Source organism: Pangasianodon hypophthalmus, chromosome 8 (genome assembly GCF_027358585.1).
Source record: "Pangasianodon hypophthalmus isolate fPanHyp1 chromosome 8, fPanHyp1.pri, whole genome shotgun sequence".
NCBI lineage: Eukaryota > Metazoa > Chordata > Actinopteri > Siluriformes > Pangasiidae > Pangasianodon > Pangasianodon hypophthalmus.
Genome location: NC_069717.1, coordinates 20506487 through 20528549, shown reverse-complemented (window position 1 = coordinate 20528549; position 22063 = coordinate 20506487). Strand labels below are relative to the sequence as shown.

Here is a 22063-nt window from a genome sequence, read left to right as displayed (position 1 = left end):
TCTATTTCACGTTAGGTAATCTAAAATAAATTGGTTCTGATCGCCAGCTGGTCCCACTTCTTCCTTCTTTGAAGTAGGTTTTGTGAATTTATAAATGACAGAAAAAGAGAATCTGTCCCTGAAAGAAACGCCATGGGTGCAACAGGACATCAAGTTGCTTCCTAAGTGACTTCTATCCCTGTAGCTACAATCAAAGAGAAGAATAAGAACCCTTCCTCTTTCTTCTCTCTTTCCCTCTCTCTCTCTCTCTCTCTCTCTCTCACACACACACACACACACACACGCACACACACAAGCATGTTCCAAATTGAAAACTCGTTAATAAGAAAATGGAACAGGGTATGTAATGGAAAATGCCTGTAGACATTTTAATTATAAAGTGTGTGCTTTCCAGAAAACCCAGTGACAGAGAGGTGTCATGTGGTCTGGATGTAGGTGAAGGAGAGTTTGTGTGTGTGTGTGTGTGTGTGTGTGTGTGTTTGTGTGGTAAGAGGCAAACAGTGGGGTTTATTTAGATTAACACCATTTCACTGCTTTCCTTGAGGCTATCTTTAATAATAAGACACACAGATGAGGTCCATTGGGTCTTTAGACCCCATTACGCACATGCGCACACACACACACACACACACACACACACACACAGACAGACATACAGAAACAGAGAGAGAGAACACAACAGCTTGAGCTTGGTAGTGAATATTGGGAGTTTTGTTAATCAGATATTTTAGTTTGTAACTTATTTGTAATTCATTGCTTTAATTCACTTGTGGTAACATCTGAAAGCTGCTTATGTATAAACACCAGGTGCCATGTTCACAAACACTCTTAAAACTAACAGTGTGTTACTTCACAGAGAGTGATTGTTTGTGAGGTCTTTATATAGGGTGTGGTGAGTGTGTTCAGGTTTGTGCAATTAGTAATCAAGAGACTGTGAACATGACAAGGTCTGTGGTTGTTGGGGAGTGTAGTATTGGGAGAGTGTAGTATTGTAGTATGTTTTAGGCCCTGTTATGTTCTGGGAAGCGTAGTTGGTGATGGATGCGGGAGTTGACCAGACATGTTCATTGTAAAGGCAAGTAAAAACTCTTTGCCAAAGGCCTATTATAATAAAAAATGAAAGTATTGGTTATTTCCATTAATTTATTTAATGATTTACAGATATAATAGTGTGTTGGAATTTTGTTCTTGAGTTTACCACTCAGCTACCACAACAGCCAGTCACTGCTGATATTCAATATGGCATCATCTGTTGGAAGTGTTGACCCCGCCCAGCAGCAGCTCATGACCATTGATTTCGTTGAGGCAGGACGTCATTAATGACAACATAGCCTCAAACAAAATAAAGTCGAGAGGCTACCACAATTGACTCAAGCTATAGGCTACTATCTAGTGAATTTTTCAGAGTAATGCTGTAATAGGCAGCTGAGAGTCAAAAACATACAGTTATCCAACACATAGTCTAGCAGCTAAATGTAAAAAAAAAAAAAAAAAAGTTAAACGTACCTTCAACTTGTTTTGATCTAATATCATTATATTAGCTCAAACCTAGTTGAAGTTACATTTTACATTTTTTTTTCCAACCAGTTTTGACAGATTTCAGTAAAATTTCCAGTCCATCTATATCTCAAAAACCACACAAAAGACCTTAAAAAATGGAAGAGGGAGACATGTTTCTTCTCATTCTCAACCTTTGCATGGGGAAACAAGCATTTCACATGTATGTGCATATACTATCTGCTCCATAATCTCTCTTTCCCTCTCTCAATCTTTGCAATATATCTTACATCGTCTTCTGTACATCATAGACACACTGGTTGCGCTTACATTTTGCTGAAATTTATTTGATCTAATTCAGATTATTTGCTATAAAACAAATCTTGAGTACATCTTCCCACTAAATACTTTTAAACTAGTCCAATCTGGCAGCCCTCTTCATTAACTGTTCTGTCCACTCTTCGCCTTCTTCTAAAAATGTTCATAGAGTGAGCATGGGGCAGTGCAAATCTTGCCCATGGATCTGTTAGCACTTGTTGTAGTTCACATTTCTGATCACTAGGCACAGTAATAACTCTATGGAAGCTAAGTGGGATAGTGTGTGCATGGTCCTGCCATTCTGCAACATCTAGAAGCACAAGCAAATCAACAGAAAATCAGCTTATATCAGTCAAATAAAGTCACTTAAAAGAGGTAAATAGTATTTCATCAGAGTTTATAATGTATAGAGTTGTCAATGAGGACTTTATGAGGATTAATATTTGTTGAAAAGCTGATGTATATGGTTGTGCTCTGCCCCACCTGCCCCTCTGGACAAGCCACCACTGACCCCACTCTTCCTCTTAGTTTCGTAATTACTTAGAAAAAGTTTCCCTCAGCAGTTGGGTGAATGGCTTATAAAAAGAAACCTGCAGCTAAAAGCTTTTAGTGCCACTTAGGAGAACTCCTAGTGGTAAGAGACAATTTTTGTGAATACAGCTCCAGTTCTTCTAAGCTGTTTGGGGCCCTGAGTGTCTCTATGAATGGACTAACTTCTTCTTTTTGTCCTTTTGTTGCAGCATTTCCGTGAACACCTTGATAAACTATATGCCAAGGGTATAGGGATGCTGGATATCGCTCTAACTGAGGCTTTTGAGCTTCTCAATAATGTGAGTAAGAACAGACAGACACACACACACACACACACATGTTTCCTCTGAAATTTACTACCCACACACACTGGTGTTTCTATTTGTCCCAGTTTAAATTGATTTGTTTAATTGGACAAATATTTGTTATACTTATTATAGTTTATCATATTGATATATTCACATCTTGAATGACAGAAAAATTACATCAGTTACAGAAAAAAACAAGTATTATTACATAATAACACAATTAATTTCTGCTAATCTACAAATTCTATTTAGATATTTAGATATGTTTAGGTGCATAACTATTTCCATTATCAGCATGCCCATTATTAACAGTGTTAACACTGTAATCTCGTCAAATATTAAATTCCCAGAATGACAGAAGTCATTATTTAGTTACCTAATCAATAATTAAAAATACAAATGAATACAAAATTAGATTGTAGAGTATTTAAAAAAGCATGTTTTATTATTTTATGTCTCCTAACATTTTATTATTTTATAACAGTCAATAAATAAATAGATTAAATTAACTATAGGATCCCTTTATTTACTGGCAAATTTCAGTGTAACAGAATTTTAAGATTATGCACATTGTTTAAATTATATTTACAGATTTTAGTATGCATGTACGTATTAGTCTGATCTTGTTCATACAATATTTACTGTATGCGTGTACAAATTTAAATGACTAATAATGAATAATCTTTTATGCAGCATTCTTTTCATTACTAACTGCTGCTTTTAACACTAATGAAGTTAAATAAGAACACTCAGCTTAGTTTAGTTGTTCAGGTCATTAGCATAGCATGTGTATGTTTAATTATGGCAAGTCAATTCTGGTTGACTTGATAAAGGCATGCATGGCTGATTGATTATACAAAAATCAGCTAACAAACAAACATCTCGGACCTTAATGCGAGTTAATGGATGGAGTGATTAATGAGAATTCCCTCTAAACAACAAGGCAGCACTGAAGTGCACTCTGGGATGTACAACAAAATGAGGTTGCCATGGCAGTTAATGGCTTCTCTTCAAGTGGCCAATGGCATTTGTGGTATTTAAACCATGAAAGTGTTTCTGTTCGACGATAGAGAAATAAAATTATTCTGGTTATTAATATGTCAGTTGAGTATTATTTAGGTTCTCGTGATTGTTTATATTAGTATAAACACTTATAAATTAAAAGGAATAAATTAAAAGGTTTGAGTATAAATGTGTGTGTGTGTGTGTTTTCAGTTTAATCAAACAGGTCGCGGAAGTGTGTGCAGTCAAGCCATCATGCTGGTGACAGATGGAGCAGTGGACATGTATGACACCGTCTTTGACAAATACAACTCACCAGACAGAAAGGTAATGTTTATTAAATGCCAATATTTTTAGAGAACATATTCTGAACTGCTCAGTATCGGATGATGCCACACATTTTAAAATGTCTGTTTGCTTCCTTCTTAATTTGTGCACACAGCATGAGTACTGTGCACGTGTTCTATTGTGATTTTTGTAAAATGAGAGGTTACCAATTCCTTTCATTCTGGCTGTTTCCCAAAATTGTTGATCAAGTTAAAAAACCTCCAGCAAAATGAGAAGTAAACAAAGTAGAAGAACGGGAAAGTGGAAAACATGGTTTAAAATGACAGTGAATCAAATGCAAGACTGATGTAAGCATCTATCCAAAAGCATGGTGTAAACACAATGAATATTCTAATTACGTCAACAACAGCAAGAGAAGTGTGGAAAAATGACAGGCTAAGAAGTGCTAGTTAACATGAGTTTATGATCATTATCCTCTTCTAACAATATTTCTAATACAGCACATCCTTTTTGCACTATTGACATGTCACCAATTAACCAACTTATCGGTGGAAGCTTTGGATATGAGCTACGCTCTTCTCTTCTTGCATCACGAGTAAAAATATTTAAGTCTCGCTAGCGTATTTATTTTCTTTCGATATGTTTAACTGCAAAGTGACGTGTGTGTGTTGTTCTAGGAGGACACTTATAAGGCAGCTTTGTGCTACACTTTATTTTGCTTGGTTTCATCTGTATTTTTACATACTGCCATGTTTCTAATTCAGAAAAGATCGTCTGTGCATGCTTATTAATCAGCCCAGTACAAGCAGGTTGATCAGCCGGTGTGTGTAGTGCAGCAGGTGGTGGGATTCAGAAACATGAGCAGTAGTTACAGCATTAAGCACTGCACAAACATTAAGCGCATTATGTTTAAGTATGTTTATGTTATGTGCTTGTCCCAGGTGTCCAGGCTACTAATTGTTTCACTTCTGCCCAATGATGTACTATTCAGGACTTTCCAAGTATTTAGTCAGAACTTTTGTAGTACTGTTATTTTTTGTAGTGCTGCCTGGTACTACCACAATGCAATGCAGACATTTCACAAAAGGGCAGTAGACACTTCCTCTAGTTTCTGTCAGCTCAACCGTAGACACAGAATCATAAATATTTATGTATTTGCGTTAGTGTAATTAAAATGTCATTTTATGGTGCACATTTTATTTTTTGTGTGCTTTTATTTATGAATTAATTACTGCTTCTTATAGGGAAATAATAAAATATTTATTTTCTCCTCATTTTATTTATTTCTTATTTTAAAGCTCTTTTTCCTTAGAGGCCAGAATGAATTAATATGTGATACAGGGGAGATAATGAGCTATTCATGCTAGTTAGCTTGTTATATCCGTTACTGTGTTTACACTGTAGGAGAGAGCTGGTACAGTTGTAACACAGCACCATTGTAACATGCTTTTTTTTCTAAATGCATGCACGCTGTGACTTCATTGCATTCACATACAAGTGCATCACGTCTCCATGTCCGATTGGGAACAACAACGACAACAACAACAAAATAGTAGAATTTGTCCACTCTTGCCGGAGATATATGGGGAAAAATATTTTGTGCTGGATAAGTCAAAAATGGAACTTTTTCTCTACACTAATGCTATCATAGTTTGTGCATGGTGCTCCTGTTTGCACGTGTGTGAGAAAGCATGGATACGGCACTCGGTACACTTGTAACATTCTGTGACAGTTTATAAACTGCATCTTGCCTCAGAGGTGTCTCAGACTGTTACAAATAGCAAAAAATTGCAGCACTGAGACAGAAAAGACTCACACCCACTAATTTCTACGGTAGTATATAGATAAGGATGAATTGCAATTGATACAGAGTGGATAAAGACTTATCCTTTTTTAAAATTTATATATCATAGTAATTATTTTAATTTTATATAACAAAAATGTTGGGGGAAAAACAGAGCAAAAGCATATCTATGATCGTTACACCATAAATCAGTTATAATAGATATTTAAATGTGTGGTTGTTTCTGCTCTCTGTGCAGTATATATGTTATAGACATCCACAGATATTTAATAATTACTTAATCATTTCCAAGTTACCCTTAAAGGTATATCACATTTAGTAGTGAATGCATGATGATTTAATTTGATTTTTTCCCATTTTAATGACGTTACAGTCAACCCCCAGAAAAGTTGTACAGGACATAGGAGACATGCACATAATAAAAAAGCAAACATATGCATGCTGCTATGTGTAAAGTGTGGAGTCTGTAATCTGAACCATTTTTGAGTAACTTAACATAAACCAAAAAAGGTTACACTTGTGCCAGCTCTCCTCTGCTCTGGTTTTCACATTAAAGCCTTTGTTTGCCACCTCACTGAATCACTGTTGGCTTTAAACAAGTGTACACAGTTTTATCCCAATATTTAAAAATATTCTGCAAAAAAACGAAGCAGCATGAGGTAATTAGCATTAGAGTTAACAGCAACCACAAGTAAATTTAACATACAGGTGGTTAAATGCATATAGTAGTCCTATACCAAATACTGATTGTGTACTATATGGACTGTGCAGTGTACATGCTTTCCATTTAAAACCGAGCCAAGCCAAGTGGAGGCAAAAAAATGAGAAACGGGTGAGCAGTGATTGCAGGGACGTGGTCAGCGTGTATCCAGAACAGGAATGAGTAAAATAGGAAGCTTATCCTTGAAAATTTCTGTTAACTTGATATTTGATATCAGATGGCCCCATTCCCCTGTCTCACCACCAGGATTGGAGTTCTTCTTACTCACTGCTTCTCTGACCTCGAACCTTAACACGAACACACACACCCACACACACACACATGAAATGATCAGGTTGTCCTAGCAGTGATGTGCTTAACTTTTCATCAGCAAAGTCTGAAGCTGCAAACTGTGTGGATGTATGTGTGTGTGTGTGTGTGCGCGCATGACCTAAATCATGGCCAGGTCTCTCTCCATTGAGGGCCAATACGGCACTAATGTTCTCCCACTGTGCGCTACACTACTTATGCGCTCCCCTTTGTGCTTCACTGCTAAAGTTTCCCCCTGGCGCCTTGTGGTTAATGTTTCTTCCTTGTGCTCTACACATAATGTGTTCCCATGTGGCCTGCTGACAAACTGCACCACTATTATCTGGCCATGTGTTGCACAGTTAATGTTCCTCTTCTCTTTCTGTCATGGAGTCACTGTTCTTCTGAGATATGCCATAGTTCATATTCTTCCGTGATGCTCATGATTGTGAGATCCCTGTGGAGGTGATATGATAAAGCCAAATTCAGAAAAGGGGACTCTGAGATGTTTTTTTTTGTAATAGTTCAACAGAGCATGTATGTCTCTGCCTACATCAGTATCGCTGTATCACAGTACATTAAGGCAGAATTGATGGATAATCATTCTTTAGTGAGTTTAGTGAAATGAAGGGTATGAGGAATGCAAATATTTTAATAAGTCTGTATGTAGACTTAGGCGCAGACTCGCTGTAAAATAAAAGAATGATTGAAGACAGTTGTTTTAGTAAATAATGCCATATATCCAAAGATATAATCACATGCTAATCAGTTATTGTATTTTAGTTTGTATTTCTTTTTTTTTTTTTTGCATTTACAGAAAACCTTGCACTCATCATATACATAAAAGATTCTGAATGAATGTGTTTAAATTGCTGGGTTTATTTAGTGATTCGCAACCAACTTAATGTTGCACGTTGACTTTACTAATATACACTAAATTATAACTGGCATCATGGCAACAATTATTTTTTGCAGGTTTGTATTAAGTATTTGTGCTTTTGTGCTTATCACATAAATGCACACACTATGATAAGCACTGAACTTGCCCCATTTATCACCTGTCATCTTTTTTTTCTACAGAAAGGTTAATTCTGAGTGTATATTTTAGAATTTGTATCTCAATAGCTGTTTTTGCGTGTGTGAAATCTTGGGGAATCTGTGTATTCTTGAACCTCTCCTCTGTGACTCTTATTTGAGTTTCACATTTCTCTCATTTGAAAAAAAAAAAAAAGGATGGTAGGTTGAGACAGGTTGGCATTACTGACCCTGTTGGAGGGCATCTACTCTCACAATAGGCATTTATCATCAGCACCTTTGGTGCTGTCACCATGGCAACGCTCTTCTCTGCACAGACCTGGCAAGCTGGCATCTTAGTTTTTTTGAACGATTGCTGGGATTTCGGGATAGAAGCTGGAATGATGGTGGTGACACTAGAAAATTAAACTTCTGTCTAATAGCTTACGATTATCCATGTCATACTCGATCCAGCAGTCACTAAACATTCTGTTCTATTTACTACATAGCAAGCACACATCTTCCAGTCAGTGACCCATCATCAGTTGTAATTTATTTAGTAATACAGTAAAATGGACTTTACAAGGCTGGTGTTTTATCTTCTTTTCAATTTTCAGTATAAAAAGTATCAAAAAATAGAAACATGTAAGGAACACAAAAGAAAATAATAGTGGGAAACATATAATATATATATAAATATAGTAGTAAATATATAAAAACCTGTTTAAAAAACATTTTTTGTCTAGGTATTTCTAGGTCAAAATAACTGAATGTATTGTTTTATAACTGAAAATATTAGTAAAAGTGGGCATAAGCATTAATTATTTGTTAAATGTTATCTGTTTTTATTAAACATTTTTAATCATTTTTGATTATTCTTTTTAACACATAACAATTTGCCATGAATCTAAAATGCATTTCAAACAGCACACCTTTTAGTCAGCTCTAAATTTCTTGGCTTTGTGAATTTTTTTTTTTTAAAACATGGTTTTGTCAGAGCACTTTTGATACTCTTTTGTCAAAATTAATATACTGAATATAATTTTTTTCTACAGATATATTTCATGCAAGAACTTTTGAGTGGCTTTTCTTCATAGTACTTTTTTTTTTGGCTGTTCAGTAAAATCCAGCTGAGATGTTCTCTCTGAACAGGTTAATCCAATAAATTAACCATTTGGTGATTTGCATTTGATCACATAGATTATTTATTTGAACAGGCAAAAAGCCACAATTTTTGTTTGAATTAGAAAGCCTTTAGAGCAGTGAAATGTTAATATTGTAGCTAATGACAAATAACATTATGAACATTTAGTTGCTTTCTGTAAAAGGAAATAGATATATAGCATACAGGAGTTGTTGCTGTGAGCATATAAGACTATCCATAGTAAGGAAGGGATAAGGGAACAGTTTCTTAGTGGCCCCTCTGGCGCTTTCCATTAGAATACATAAATCACTCCACTGTCTGTTGCTGGCTGTGTGTCTGTGTAAATGTGTGCAGCTGTCTGAAAAGAACTGGCTCGAACACTTAAGTGTATGTAGGGGCATAGTCCCTTTGGGAACAAAGTGTAAAATAAAACAGCAGGAATCATGCTTTGATATTTCATATCAGGGATGCGATGCTGTGCAATAGATTTAGAGGACATATCTCTTTTAAAGATCTCTAAAGATTAAAGATTAATACGTCCTGCAAAATGTATATAAAGAACTTAAGAATGTCATATGAAGGGCATTGTGTGAAATGCTATTAAGGCTTTGTATCAGCTTTATTTAATATTAAGTGTTAATCATTAGTGTTTAAGTGTTTACTCTTTAATACCCTTTTACTTACATAAAAAACTGGAGCGTAACTACTGCATATACTGTATATGCACTGATATAGATGAATTGTAGAAGTATGTCATAGCTAAATACATGTCTATCAGCTTTAGTTTTTTAGTTTTTTTTTTTTTTTCCAGTGGAGGCTAATTTGTACAAGCTGCCTTTTTTTCCAATAAGTTTTTCTTTCTGATTGTGGCATTATCATTTTAGTATTGTGAGACTGTTTTATATATATATATATATATATATGTATAGAGAGAGAGAGAGAGAGGGAATGGATGGATATATATTTATCCATTCTCTGTACTGCTTATCCTAAACAGGATCACGGGGAGCCTGGAAACTATCTCGGGGCAGATGGGATGCCAGCCACGCAGGGCACACTCACACATCCATTTATACACTACGAACAATTTGGAAATGCCAATCAGCCTACAATGCATATCTTTGGACTGGGGGAGGAAGTGCGAGGCAACAGTGCTAACCACTAAGCCACCATGCCCCTATATACATTTTAATTTTATACTTGTTTCTATAGATATTAGAAACATTTCACATTAAGTGATACCTGAAATTTATGGCTTGATCCTCCTTCTGAAATATTTTATGAAAGCTCCAAATGCTTTAACATAACACACATAGAACATACTGTAGCTGATTATCTCCATGTCATAAAAAGTCATTGTGATGACATGTTTAACCGCCCAGAAGTCAAATGAATGCATCACTTAGTTTGTTTAATTACGTTATTGGCTGCCAGCTGCTATTGTGAGAAACAGGACTAACCATTTGGGGTCAGACATTTTTCCAATTTCCTTTTGAAAGCTATTAGCTAGCAAGCTGTACTCTAAAGAAAGATGTAAATTTTCCCCTTAGCATTTAGCTCAATAGTGTAATTATTGCACCTACCGGTAAAACAATGGAAACTACAACAAATACTAACGGAGGCCCGTTGTAGCAGGAATCACTCTGCCCCATGCTTTCTCAGTGAAACTTTTGTTTATGATTGGTGGAGGGGCTCCAGACAGGGCGGTTAATGATATTACCTCTTAAAATATCCATTTGATTCTAAGTTATCAAAATGAACACTGCCATCCCCATAGTTTTCAGTCCTTTCTCTGATCTACACTGTTTAATATACACTGTTATCTAGCTAGCTACGTAACTAGCAAGGTTGTTAATGCGTCTTCGGAGTACAAATAACATCAACCAGAAGCCATTATGATTACACCAATTGCTTATGAAACTATAATGTCTGATTTCAATAAAGCAGTGATTGAAAAAAAATTGCTCATCTGTTTGATCAAGAAATTAAATTTCTTTAAAAGTAAGGCGAATTAAACAGTGAGGTGGTGCTGTTACATCAGAGATATTCAATTTGATCACCTAAGGCACCTTAGGCACCTAATTTTATTGTTTGACATTTTGTGAAAATTGGTGTATCTAGTTAGTTAAATTTAAGCTCTTGCACGTCTCGTCGACTCTCAGCTGCCTATTATGGAGTTACTCTAAAAATTCCCTAATCACTATCCTATAGCATAAGTCAAGTGTCCTAACCCTCTCTACTTTATTTTGTTTGAGGCTATTGTATGTAGTTATTAATGTCATCCTGCCTCACCAAAATCTATGTTCACAAGCTGCTCCTGGTATTTTCATATACAGTTACATATTAATTAACCTATACCTATGAATTTAATTAAAATTAAACCGTTATTTCTATAAACTCAGTGGTTAAAAAAAGTCAGGAAATGTCTCATAATTGATTTCATTCTTTGTCTTTCTGCCCTGTACCCTTCCCCTCCCATCACACCTGTGGGCTATTATCTGCGCTAGCTCACTGCTAATGGCCCGTCTGTGCTAATGATTACAGACTTCCAGCATGCTCTGTGCAAACACACCCATACACAGTGAAGACTTTTTCCATTCTCAATCTTCCTTTCTTTTAAAGTGCATTTATTTTAATTACTTGTATGTTTTAAAAGAATCTCTTTAGATAACAGTGCTGCTGAAATCGTCAGGTATAGCCTAATCTTGTGCTTCTTTGTAGTAAGTACACATTTAATGTTATTATAACAATAGTACTAAATGTGAGACAATTGATATGGACTATAATTGCTCAACATTATTATCTCTGAGATTTATGATTTCTGCTTTTTCCTTTTTATTATCTCTGCAGTGGAACATGTTATATTGTCTCTAATGCTGCCCATGTGAGACATGATAAATCAGTCCATAATTGCATAGATCCTCACAAAAGTAGGCAGCGGTGCTTAAGATTGTATAGTTGTCATGGGTTCTTTGTCTTTTTTTTTTCGACAGCTCTGTAAGGCTCTTTAAGGCTTTAGGCCTCAGCTCACTCTATTTAGGATTGCTAGGAATGTATTAAATTCACCACAGATCGAGAGAGAGAGAGAGAGAGAGAGACAGACTGAAAGAAAGAAAGAAAGAAAGAAAGAAAGAAAGAAAGAAAGATTTTACTCAGAAAATTGCTTGTAACTTTAATGACTTGAGTTCAGCATATTTTGCTTTTGAGGTTATTGTGAAAAGTCTGTTGATTTTTGAGCGTATGTGGATGAGCTTACACCTTATTAAGCTTACACAGTATTAAGTCCTGTGAACATGGAGCAATTTATTTATTCATTTATCTTCAGTAACTGTTTTATCCTGGTTAGGGTTGAAGTGGATCCACAGCCTACTCATTCACATTCACTTAGAGGCAATTGACAGTCCTCATTTTTTGGGAGCTGGGAGAAAACAAGAGAACCCGAAAGAAACGCATACCCAGGACAACATAAATAAAGCTTCACAAAGACAGTAACCTGAACTCAGGATTGACCAGGGACCCAGGATATGTTAGGCAGCAATTCTACCCTGATGCATTCCAGATTATAGCTGTTATTTAACACCATGTACACTCACCAGCTATTTTAGGAATTACATCTGTACAACTGCTCATTTATTGCTCATGTATTATCCAATAGCCAATCATGTGGCAGCAGTGCAATGCATAATATCACGCAGATCTGGCTGGTTTGAGTATTTCAGAAACTGCTGATCTCCTGGGATTTTCACACAAACAACAATCGGAATGATGCAAAAAAGCAAAAAGATCTATTGTGACTGGAAATGCTTTGTTGATGAGAGAGGTCAGAGGAGAATGGCCAGACTGTTTTGAGCTTACAGGAAGCCTACAGTAACTCAAATAACAGCTCTTTACAAATATGGTGAGCTACAGCAGGAGAAGACATTTACATTTCTGGCATTTACCAGGCATCCTTATCCTGAGCGATTTAAGGAAAGTATTTTTGAGCTTTGTATTCTCTATCAAAAAAATCAAAAACACATTGTCATGCTAGTGTAGTGCTTAGTGAAGACGTAGGTCTCTAGTCTTTGTTTGAAGACAGCCAGACCACATCGGTTTCCACTCCTGTCAGCCAGTAACAGGAATCTGAGGCTACATTGGGCACAGGCTCATGGAAAAAAAAGTCACCTGGTCTTTTTTTCCAATCTTCAAATCTATTATTTAAAGAGCAACTCACAAAAATAAACTGTATTATCACGTACCGATCACTTATTTGAAACAGAAATAATGTTTTGTTAACAGCATATTTCCTAAAAACCATGCTGGTCTTAGAAGTAAGTCAAGTACCACAACATTATCATGTACAATATGCTGTTAATATGCATCTTTATGCTCATCTAACTGACAATATCCAACACTAGCTAGTTAGCTAGCTAAGATCAGCAAAAATCATGTCTCATAATTGTTTTACGGTGTCAGTTTTAAAATACCTCTCGGGATACACTTGGACACATCATTGTTTTGGGTCATTTGAACTTTAGACACCAAAACCCAGGCAATGTTCCACCCTGCTTGTCCTTCAGCCTTGTATAATGCACCCAGCACCATACAGGCCTGCCCAGTGACTAAGGCTATAGCAAGCCCCACTGGTGACGCTAATGTATGCTAAATGCTGCTGGTTCTGTATGAATTCCTCACATTACACCTAACGCCATTCAGACCTTTCTGCCTAACACAACAAGAGTCATACAGACCTCCCGAGTGACTAAGGCTGTGGCAAGTCCCCCTGGCACCATTAACGCATGCTTAGTGCCACTAGTACCATATGGACCACAAAAATATGTCTACCTAATACCTCCAGAACTGTACATGCATTACCGTATGACACCGGCAACACCTCACCCCTATCTAAAATTTGAAAGTATTATCATAGCCAGCACACTGACACCCTCACCCAGGTGACCCTGTGGTGGTTCTGATGGCCTTCCTCTTGTGCATACCTGTGATGCCCAGGAGGCTGTAGGCCTTACATAGGGACTGAGCTGCAAAGCCTCAACAGCCCAACTCTGTGGACTTGCACCGTGCTCTCTATTCCTGTCTGTGGCACTCTTCTACCAAGTGTGCATACTTGGGTTGCTTTCTTTCATTGGCCTCCTCCCTACTCTCCTCCCAGGGCAATGCAAGCTCCAGCATCACCATCTGCTTTGATGTTTCTTAAACCATTTTGAAATGTCTGGTCTCAGGGTGTGTGTTTTCTGGGAATCAGAGCTGCCTCCCCAGAGCCACGCTCATTTGTTAGTCATGTGCTTTTCCAAACAGCCCTGGTGCTGCTTTCCGCTGGGGCTGGGTCTTCTTCTCTGCTCTGATGAAGGCTATTGCCTCCCTTGCTGGTTATGAGCACTTGGACTCAGCTCTGGTGCTGCAGATGGTGTCAACAATTGCCTTTAGTGTATGGTCATGCTGCCAGCAATAGCGACCTTTGCCCAGAGCTTTGGGGCAGCAGCTGAGAATGTGTTCCAATGAGGCACAAAAGACATGCTGGTGAGTTAACCTTTCCCTGACTGACGTGGTTGGATGGACTTGGTAGGACATAATAGATGGACTGGGTTAGGAACGGAGAGGCTTGACCTGCCACAACATGGACCAGGAGCTTTTCTAATCTAACGCCTGTTCCCATCTCGTCTATGCACCTTGTTGCCACATCCTCATCATTTGGCTTGCGCACTGCTCCTCAACCCCAGCTCTCAACTCCCCTTGGACTAGTTGGCCCCTGTCCTTGCCCTGGGCTTGGGACATAGCTGATTGTTGTAAAGCTACCAAGCCCTACTTGGCTGGATGCCACCATCCACACCAGAGCTCTCTGCCATAGCTATGCCTCAGCCTGGTCTACTGCATCCTGCGCCTTCCATTTTCTACCAGTTTGCACTTTATGCCAGCCTAGAAGACTTTTGGGTCGTCCGAATTCCTGACTCATGTAGTAGTGTGAGGTTTACTTCCCATTTTATATAGCTCAGCAGTTGAGGGTTAAGGCTTCTTCTCAGATAGTCCTAACTGAACTTTCATTCTAGTATGGATGCCTTTTTAAGATTTCTCGTCTGACAATAGCCTCTTTAAACATCTTTTCACTTGAATTCCAAGCACTTTTCTGTGTGTCCTACAGCACCTGGCTGCTGCATAAGTGTGTGTGTGTATGTGTGTGTTTGCATGTTTGTGGGTGTGTGTGCATGTGAGCTCCTCCCCGTGGACAGGACATAATGATGCAGACAGAACCCATCTGGATATAAAACTCTGAGGGGCTAAGGGTCAGTGATTCGTAACGGAGGTCACACACACAGATACACACACACACACACTTGCAGGAGGCTTTTGTGTATGTTTGTGTGTCTGAATGTGGATCCATTTGTCTGCTGAAACCTTTTAGCGTTGTAATTTTTGATATTAGTGCTGCCTTCACATTCACTTTTTCCACATTTCTATTACTAATACACCAGACCAGACTATTACTAATCAGTACAGACCCAAAAAGAGTGGAGCAGAAGATTTCAGTGTGCAAGCCTGCAAAAGTGTTGTTTGAGTGTAAATAATTAGTTCATTATATTGTGGGCCAAATAATTGCAGATATTGACTAAGAATGATATTAAAAGTTCAGTGTACTTTGTGGTTGATCACATGTTGGATGCTCCAGATATGCAGGGAGCTAACATTAAGCTAACGTACAGTCTAACTAATTTCGTTAATAACTTCTTAGTCCTGCATTCCAGCTGATTCCAGTGAGTCTCAAACAACCATTAGACTCACTAGACTCATGTGTACATCCATCTCTCAGGGCTCTGAGGAACTTCTAGGCTCTGATCACTATCTTGTTGTTGGTCATCACAAGGTTTAATTTCTGTGGCTTGGATAGTTAAATGAGCCCAGACTCAACTTTTTTTTTTTATTAAAGACAGAAAACAAAAGAAAACAGAAGAAAACAAAAGAAAACAAAAAAACAAAACAAACAAAAAACAAACAACAAAAAAACTGAATTAACACATACATTGTTGCTGAATTAGAACTGATATAAGATCTACAATGTTAAATTAACTATTATAGTTTTAAATTAAAATTGTTATTGAATAATAACAGTTTTAACAATTTATATTGTTTGTATGTTTTTTGTGCAGTCTACCATCTTTTTAGTAACAGTTGCCTTTTTCTAGCATAGATCTTGTGGTTTCTTCATGTGTATCTTACTAGTTAAATCTAGAAGATTACAAAAAATTTTTTTTGTAGTGAAAAAAAATTGTCACCAAACACTAAGCACCAGTGACTATAATGAATGTGATGTTAATTTTTTTTGCACAATCACAGTATATGTGCATCTTTCACAGTATCTTTTGACCCCAAAACTGCAAATTTTTAAGTTATTTAGGAGCTCAATTAATTGTACGAGTCTTATATCCCATAACTCAAGAAAGCGTAAGATATGTCACCTCATATAAAAGTATAGGATAAATAAGGAAGTCCTGACCTTTAAATTAGGGTCAAATATGTAAATTATGTTAATCTTCACTTTGAAGCTAAGTCATTATCTTTCAAATTAAATATAAGATAAAACCCCATTTTTAGATATAGATAACTAACTAGCACAATAATGAGCTAGAGGCGATAATGCATTATGCATAAGTGATAAAGTGTGTGTGAGCGTTTGTGTGTTTCTGTACGGCTTTATTCCTTGTTAGCCAGATCAGCAGGGAAGACTGGTGTCTGACCGATTGTACTGTAGTTCTTGTGATAAGGTCAGCAGAAGTGAGGGGTCACAAATTTGGCAACCCTCATAACCCTAAGCCTGCACATTACATTTAACTTTAAAAGAAAAATGTTAACATTAATTAACATTAAAGATTGGGCTCAGGTCATCTTGACTGTAAATTGAGAACTATTAATATCAGCTATGCAGAGCCAGTAGAATGTATGCCAGTCTTACAGTTCAACTATTTTTATTAATGTGGCCATGCACATACTGTAATGTGTCACTTGTGTAAATACTTGTGGATGCTGAATATCATTTTACTCCCATTTTTAGGGTGAACGAAAAGAAAACATATGAAGGTGTGGGTGTCAAACTCAGATTCATTTTTGTGGATCTTCGAAGGTTGATAACGTAAGGTCTGAAAATAGAATAGATTGTTACTAGGAAAATAAAGGACTAACATAATCTAATCACATGTATGCCATATTGGGCCTAGGAAATGCAAAATGAATGCACTATAAAAGAGTGTAGACATGACTGTGCAACCTTTTGATAAGGCAAAAATAAGAAGCAAGTGTGACAGTCAAAGTCTCCAGAATAACTGGACAATCAAATATTGACATTGTTTCATTTATTACTGTTTACTGCTCTTTATAGTATTTTTTATGTAGAAACATTTAATTTCATTATTTTGAAGGCATCTTTGCTCTATAGCATTTCTTTCAATGTGCCTAACACCGTGTCGGCTGTGCCTTCGTCAGTGGATGTTTGTGGATGTCCACTTCTTGGTTGGTCTGCAACACTCCCAATCTTTTTTGAATTTGTTAATAAGTGTGGCAACAGTGTTGTGTGTGATGTGCTTGCCATGTTTCCTATTAAAGTCCAACCTTGCGACAGCTTCCCGATCCAGCCATGAGTATGATTTCAATATGCTCTTCTTTCGTCAAAGGCATTCTTAAAGGCTATCTGAAAATATATATAGTATAAATTAAGTATGAAAAAGTATGAATGACGTATGGCCCCAGGCTCTGTCCCTCACATGTCTGGCCTTTTCATTCCTGTCACAGTTGCAATTAGTCAAAAAAAACTAATCTGGAGGCCTTTATAAACTCTGGAGCGGCTGGCATTTTTGTTGATGAGACCTTAGTGAAGCGACTGGGGTTGCCATTGGACCAACTTCCCCATCCAATTCTGGTCCTTGCACCTTACGGACGATCATTAGGGTCAGGACCCATAGCCATAACTCCAGTTAGACCACCACACAGAACACTTATACTTTTACGTGACCCGGGTTCCTGAGCTGTGACTGGTGCTGGGATTTCCTTGGCTTCAGGAACATAACCCATGTATTGACCGGTCTACCAGGTCTATTTCTGTCTGGGGCTCCCAACGCTCCCAGAGCTGCCTCAAACGTATCCTCAAACCAGCTCCGACTACATCGGACCTGGTAGACTTGTCAGAAGGACACACACCCCCTGCCTTTGATGAATTTCCCATTTAAGTGCCTGTGGTAAGCGAACAATTTTTCAAAATTGGATTTATGCAGGGTGTACAATCTGATTTATGTCAGAGAAGGGGATGACTGGAAGACCGATTGCATCACGCCGTCAAGGCACTATGAATATTTGGTGATGCCCTTTGGCCTGATGAATGCCCCTGCGGTCTTCCAGCAGTTCATCAGTGAGGTCCTCTGGGAGAGCCTGAACCGTTACACCTTTGTCCATTTAGATGACATTTTGATTTTTAGTAGCTCGCTGGAGGGAACTATTGTTCATGTGTGCCAGGTCCTTCAGTTCCTCCTGCAGACCCATCTCTATGTAAAGCTCAAGAAATCGTAATTCCATGTCACCATGATAGCTTTCTTGGGCTTTTTTGTGTCCCAAGGGAGTCTTAGTATGGACCCGGTCAAGATAAAAGAGGTTACGGAGTGGCCACAACCCACCTCTGTCTGACTGGTACAGTGCTTCCTGGTGTTTGCCAATTTCTGCCAGCACTTTATTAAGAAATTTAACAGCCTGGCAGCTCCTCTCAATGGGCTGACCAAAAAGACCCCAGCTGGGTTTAAGTGGACAAGGTAAGTGCAGCAAATGTTTGAAACCTTGAAGGGAAGGTTGAAATCAGCTCTGGTTCTGCATAGGCTCAATTCATAGTGGGGTTTGATGCCTTGGATATAGGAGTTGGCACTGTCCTCCCCCAGCATTCAGGGCCTGACCACAGATTGCACCCATGTGCATAATTTGGATCGCTCTTGGGTCCAGGCTCGACACATCTTTGACCCAGCGCACATCCGGGAATTCTGTAGGAACCGTGCAGCTGGTCTGGGAACGTCGGGAGCCATTCCTTGACGGGAAGGTATCACAATGCTGGGATTGCCCTCTTAGGCAAATCCACGGCCACCCACATGGGCTTTTATCACAGACCCAGCACCGGCTGCTATGCGAAGCCCTCGTGCAAGTAAAGATAAGGATCTCAGAATTAAAGAGAAAACATTAAAGAAAGGAAAAAAAAAGGAATATAGGATTAAAGAGAAAACATTAAGGAAAAGAAAAAAAAGGAACTCAGAATTAAAGAGGAAACATTAAGGAAAAGAAAGAAGAGGAGCTCAGAATTAAAGGGAACACAGATTAAGGAAAGATTAAGGTACCAGTACGGAGTGATATTCCAAAAACTACTTGGTTTGCGTCTCAGCTAAGGTGCTTGGTTTTTGTTGAGCTGTTTGGAGGCTAGTGTGCACTTCCTCATCTGCCCCACACTCACACTTGGTTCCCTTAATGATATCTTGTCCTTTTGGGACAAACGTGCCCTACACTGTGCCTCTGCCCACACCATGCACTGAGCCCATAACACACACACATTTATGTGTATATATATATATATATATATATATATATATATATATATATATATATATATATAAAAATATATATATAAAACCTAGTTTCTGTTTCCTGTTTTCTTTTCCTTGGAACAGAAGAATATTTTATTACACTTAATATTTAAATATTGCAATTACTGTAAGTTTATTACCTCATTTGTTTACAGATAAGTGCATTAGAAAGAATGTTCTAGTGGTTTAGTTGGCTACCATCCTATTAATGCTAAGAGATAATCCTAATATGAAAAGCAAACTAATGACTGCAGATATCAGCTTTTGAGCAAGCAGTCTTTGGGGCTATCTCGGGCGATTAAAAATGACTGACGGCTAATATCTGCCTTCCTCTTCACAGGTCCGTATATTCCCTTACCTAATTGGACGGGAGTCTGCCTTCGCTGATAATCTCAAATGGATGGCCTGCACTAACAAAGGTTTGGCTTCCTCAATTTCCCTTCCCATCATGCCACTCTGCAAAGATTTAGACAGGCTGTTTAATGAGCACTGAGAGCAGGGTAAATGGGAAGACTGAGTGTAAATAAATGACTTGTCAGTCAGATGTTCATATGTTTGGTGATTGTGATCTTCCTCACGGTGGCTGAAAGGCAGCAAAAAAATAGCAAAGGGTAGAGATGAGGCAGAATAGTAAAGGGTGAGTGCTAAAATAGTGCATACTTGTGTAGTGTAACCTCGTATTTGTGTTCCCTGCAGTCAGCAAATGAGTCTGTGTATATCTGAGCACCTACTCAGATATATGTGTACTTAACGTTTATATTCCAAAGAAAAAACAAACACTGCAATTATTATCAATTATGAGATTATATTATTATATTATATATTCCTAGACATTTTTACTTATTTCAAACTTGTCTTATTACAGTTCATTGTCAGATAATTCGCAAATTTCAGCTATTTATTTCTAATATCATTCGTTTATGATAAGCTCATTATCAGAAATATTAAAATATAGTATATGGTGCTAATGTACAGTATATTTTTTGCTGTATGTGTTAAAAGAAGTATATTTAAAACTGTACTAAAAATGTCTTGGGCCAGTTGGACATACAATTTCACGAAAAGATGTGAGCAGAATAAAAGGTTTAAGACAGTGTGCTGCAGGGCATTTCTCTGGCATTGGCAGGCGGCTGGCCATCTGCCTTTTTTGTACATTGCTCAGCATATCATTTCACGCAATCACAAGATCAGCCTGACCATCTCTGATGATAACTTCAAAATAGTTTTTTACTGTTATAACATCTGACATATTGTGATTAGACTACAAGTAGGTTTCCTCCAATTGCCAGTGGTAGCGGATTGAGTGTTTGTAATATTGAAAGCAATAATATTGGAAGTAAGGTTTGGCCTTGAGAATAGTGGCTGACCAAGAATATAGGAAACATCACACTATATCCATAAACCATAAAACAGCTAACACCAGAGTGTAGAGTTAACAAGGCAGTTTGAATATTCTGATTTGTGTCCTGAAACGTGTGTTGTTCTTCATGCTGGCTGCGAAATAATGTGTATAGACAATAGGCTCTGGACAAAATGTAATAAAATACAAAATGCATAAAAATACAGATGGATAAAATGGTTTATGTTTATTAAATAATTCATGTCTATGTCCATTTGTGGTCAATATCAAACATATAGTTATGTTCAAAGCCAAGGCAAATTTGGCAGCTGCTCATTTAAGAAAAGTTTTTGTCAGTATGCTTAAAATGCATGTATCTACATGTCATCACTGTCTGTATAGCTAGGCAAGTCATTGTGTGGGTATGTGTACATGTTAGAGTCTTGGCTTTTCCTTTGTCTGGATGCATATGAAATGTTTCACATCACAGCAACCTTGGAAATCCATTTCCCCTTGCCCTGATTTTCCTCTTCAATGCTTCTCTCTGATGCCATTGTGTCACTGCATTTCCACTCGGATGGGTTCTGGACAGGGAGGACCTTGTATGGAAAATGGATCACTAGGAACTATTTCTCTGATCTACTTTCACTTTTTTTGTTGTATGTCCCTTTTGTCTGACCTCAGCACTATAGATACAGCGAGTTATACAACAGACACATGAGGACTACCTTTAACATTTCCATTACAATGACTGCTGTTACATAAGCAATGCATTAAAATTCATTTTGTGTAGCTTTAATTAAATTCAGGTATATCCCTTTGGAAACCTTCACTTTGTATAAGTGTAATACAAACCGAAAGATACCAGACTATTCTAGGAATTATTAGTAGTTTAAAGTGTCTTATTTTTGTAGCTCTTATCCATTAGACCACAGCACTGAGTTCTCTAATCTGATTGGTCAGAGGGTGATTCATTTTCTATGACAGCGCTACTCATACAGCTAATATTCTAATACATTACAGTTTCTATATTAACGACTTATACAGGGACGTGTACAGCAGATGCTCAATGTTTTTTTACGCCAGATGCTCCACGTTTTTTTTTTAAGTGTGTAATTCTGATATGGTAAAGGAGTGAGGAGACATTAATTTAGCATTCTGGAAGGAGTCAAAGTAAAGCTGTAAATTTAAGCCTTCTGGAGTTTTCATTATGG

At 37.6% G+C, this 22063-nt stretch overlaps 1 protein-coding gene across 3 annotated transcripts in view; it reads left to right on the top strand.

The window, feature by feature from the left end:
* Positions 1–22063, top strand: part of cacna2d3a (calcium channel, voltage-dependent, alpha 2/delta subunit 3a) — a 196633-nt gene that overhangs the window by 99548 nt on the left and 75022 nt on the right. For all 3 annotated transcript variants that reach the window (XM_026925413.3, XM_053236172.1, XM_053236171.1), the window contains exons 10-12: positions 2556–2645; positions 3870–3983; positions 19851–19929. In XM_026925413.3, the coding sequence (XP_026781214.2) occupies positions 2556–2645; positions 3870–3983; positions 19851–19929 (283 nt within the window). The remainder of the gene's footprint in view (positions 1–2555; positions 2646–3869; positions 3984–19850; positions 19930–22063) is intronic.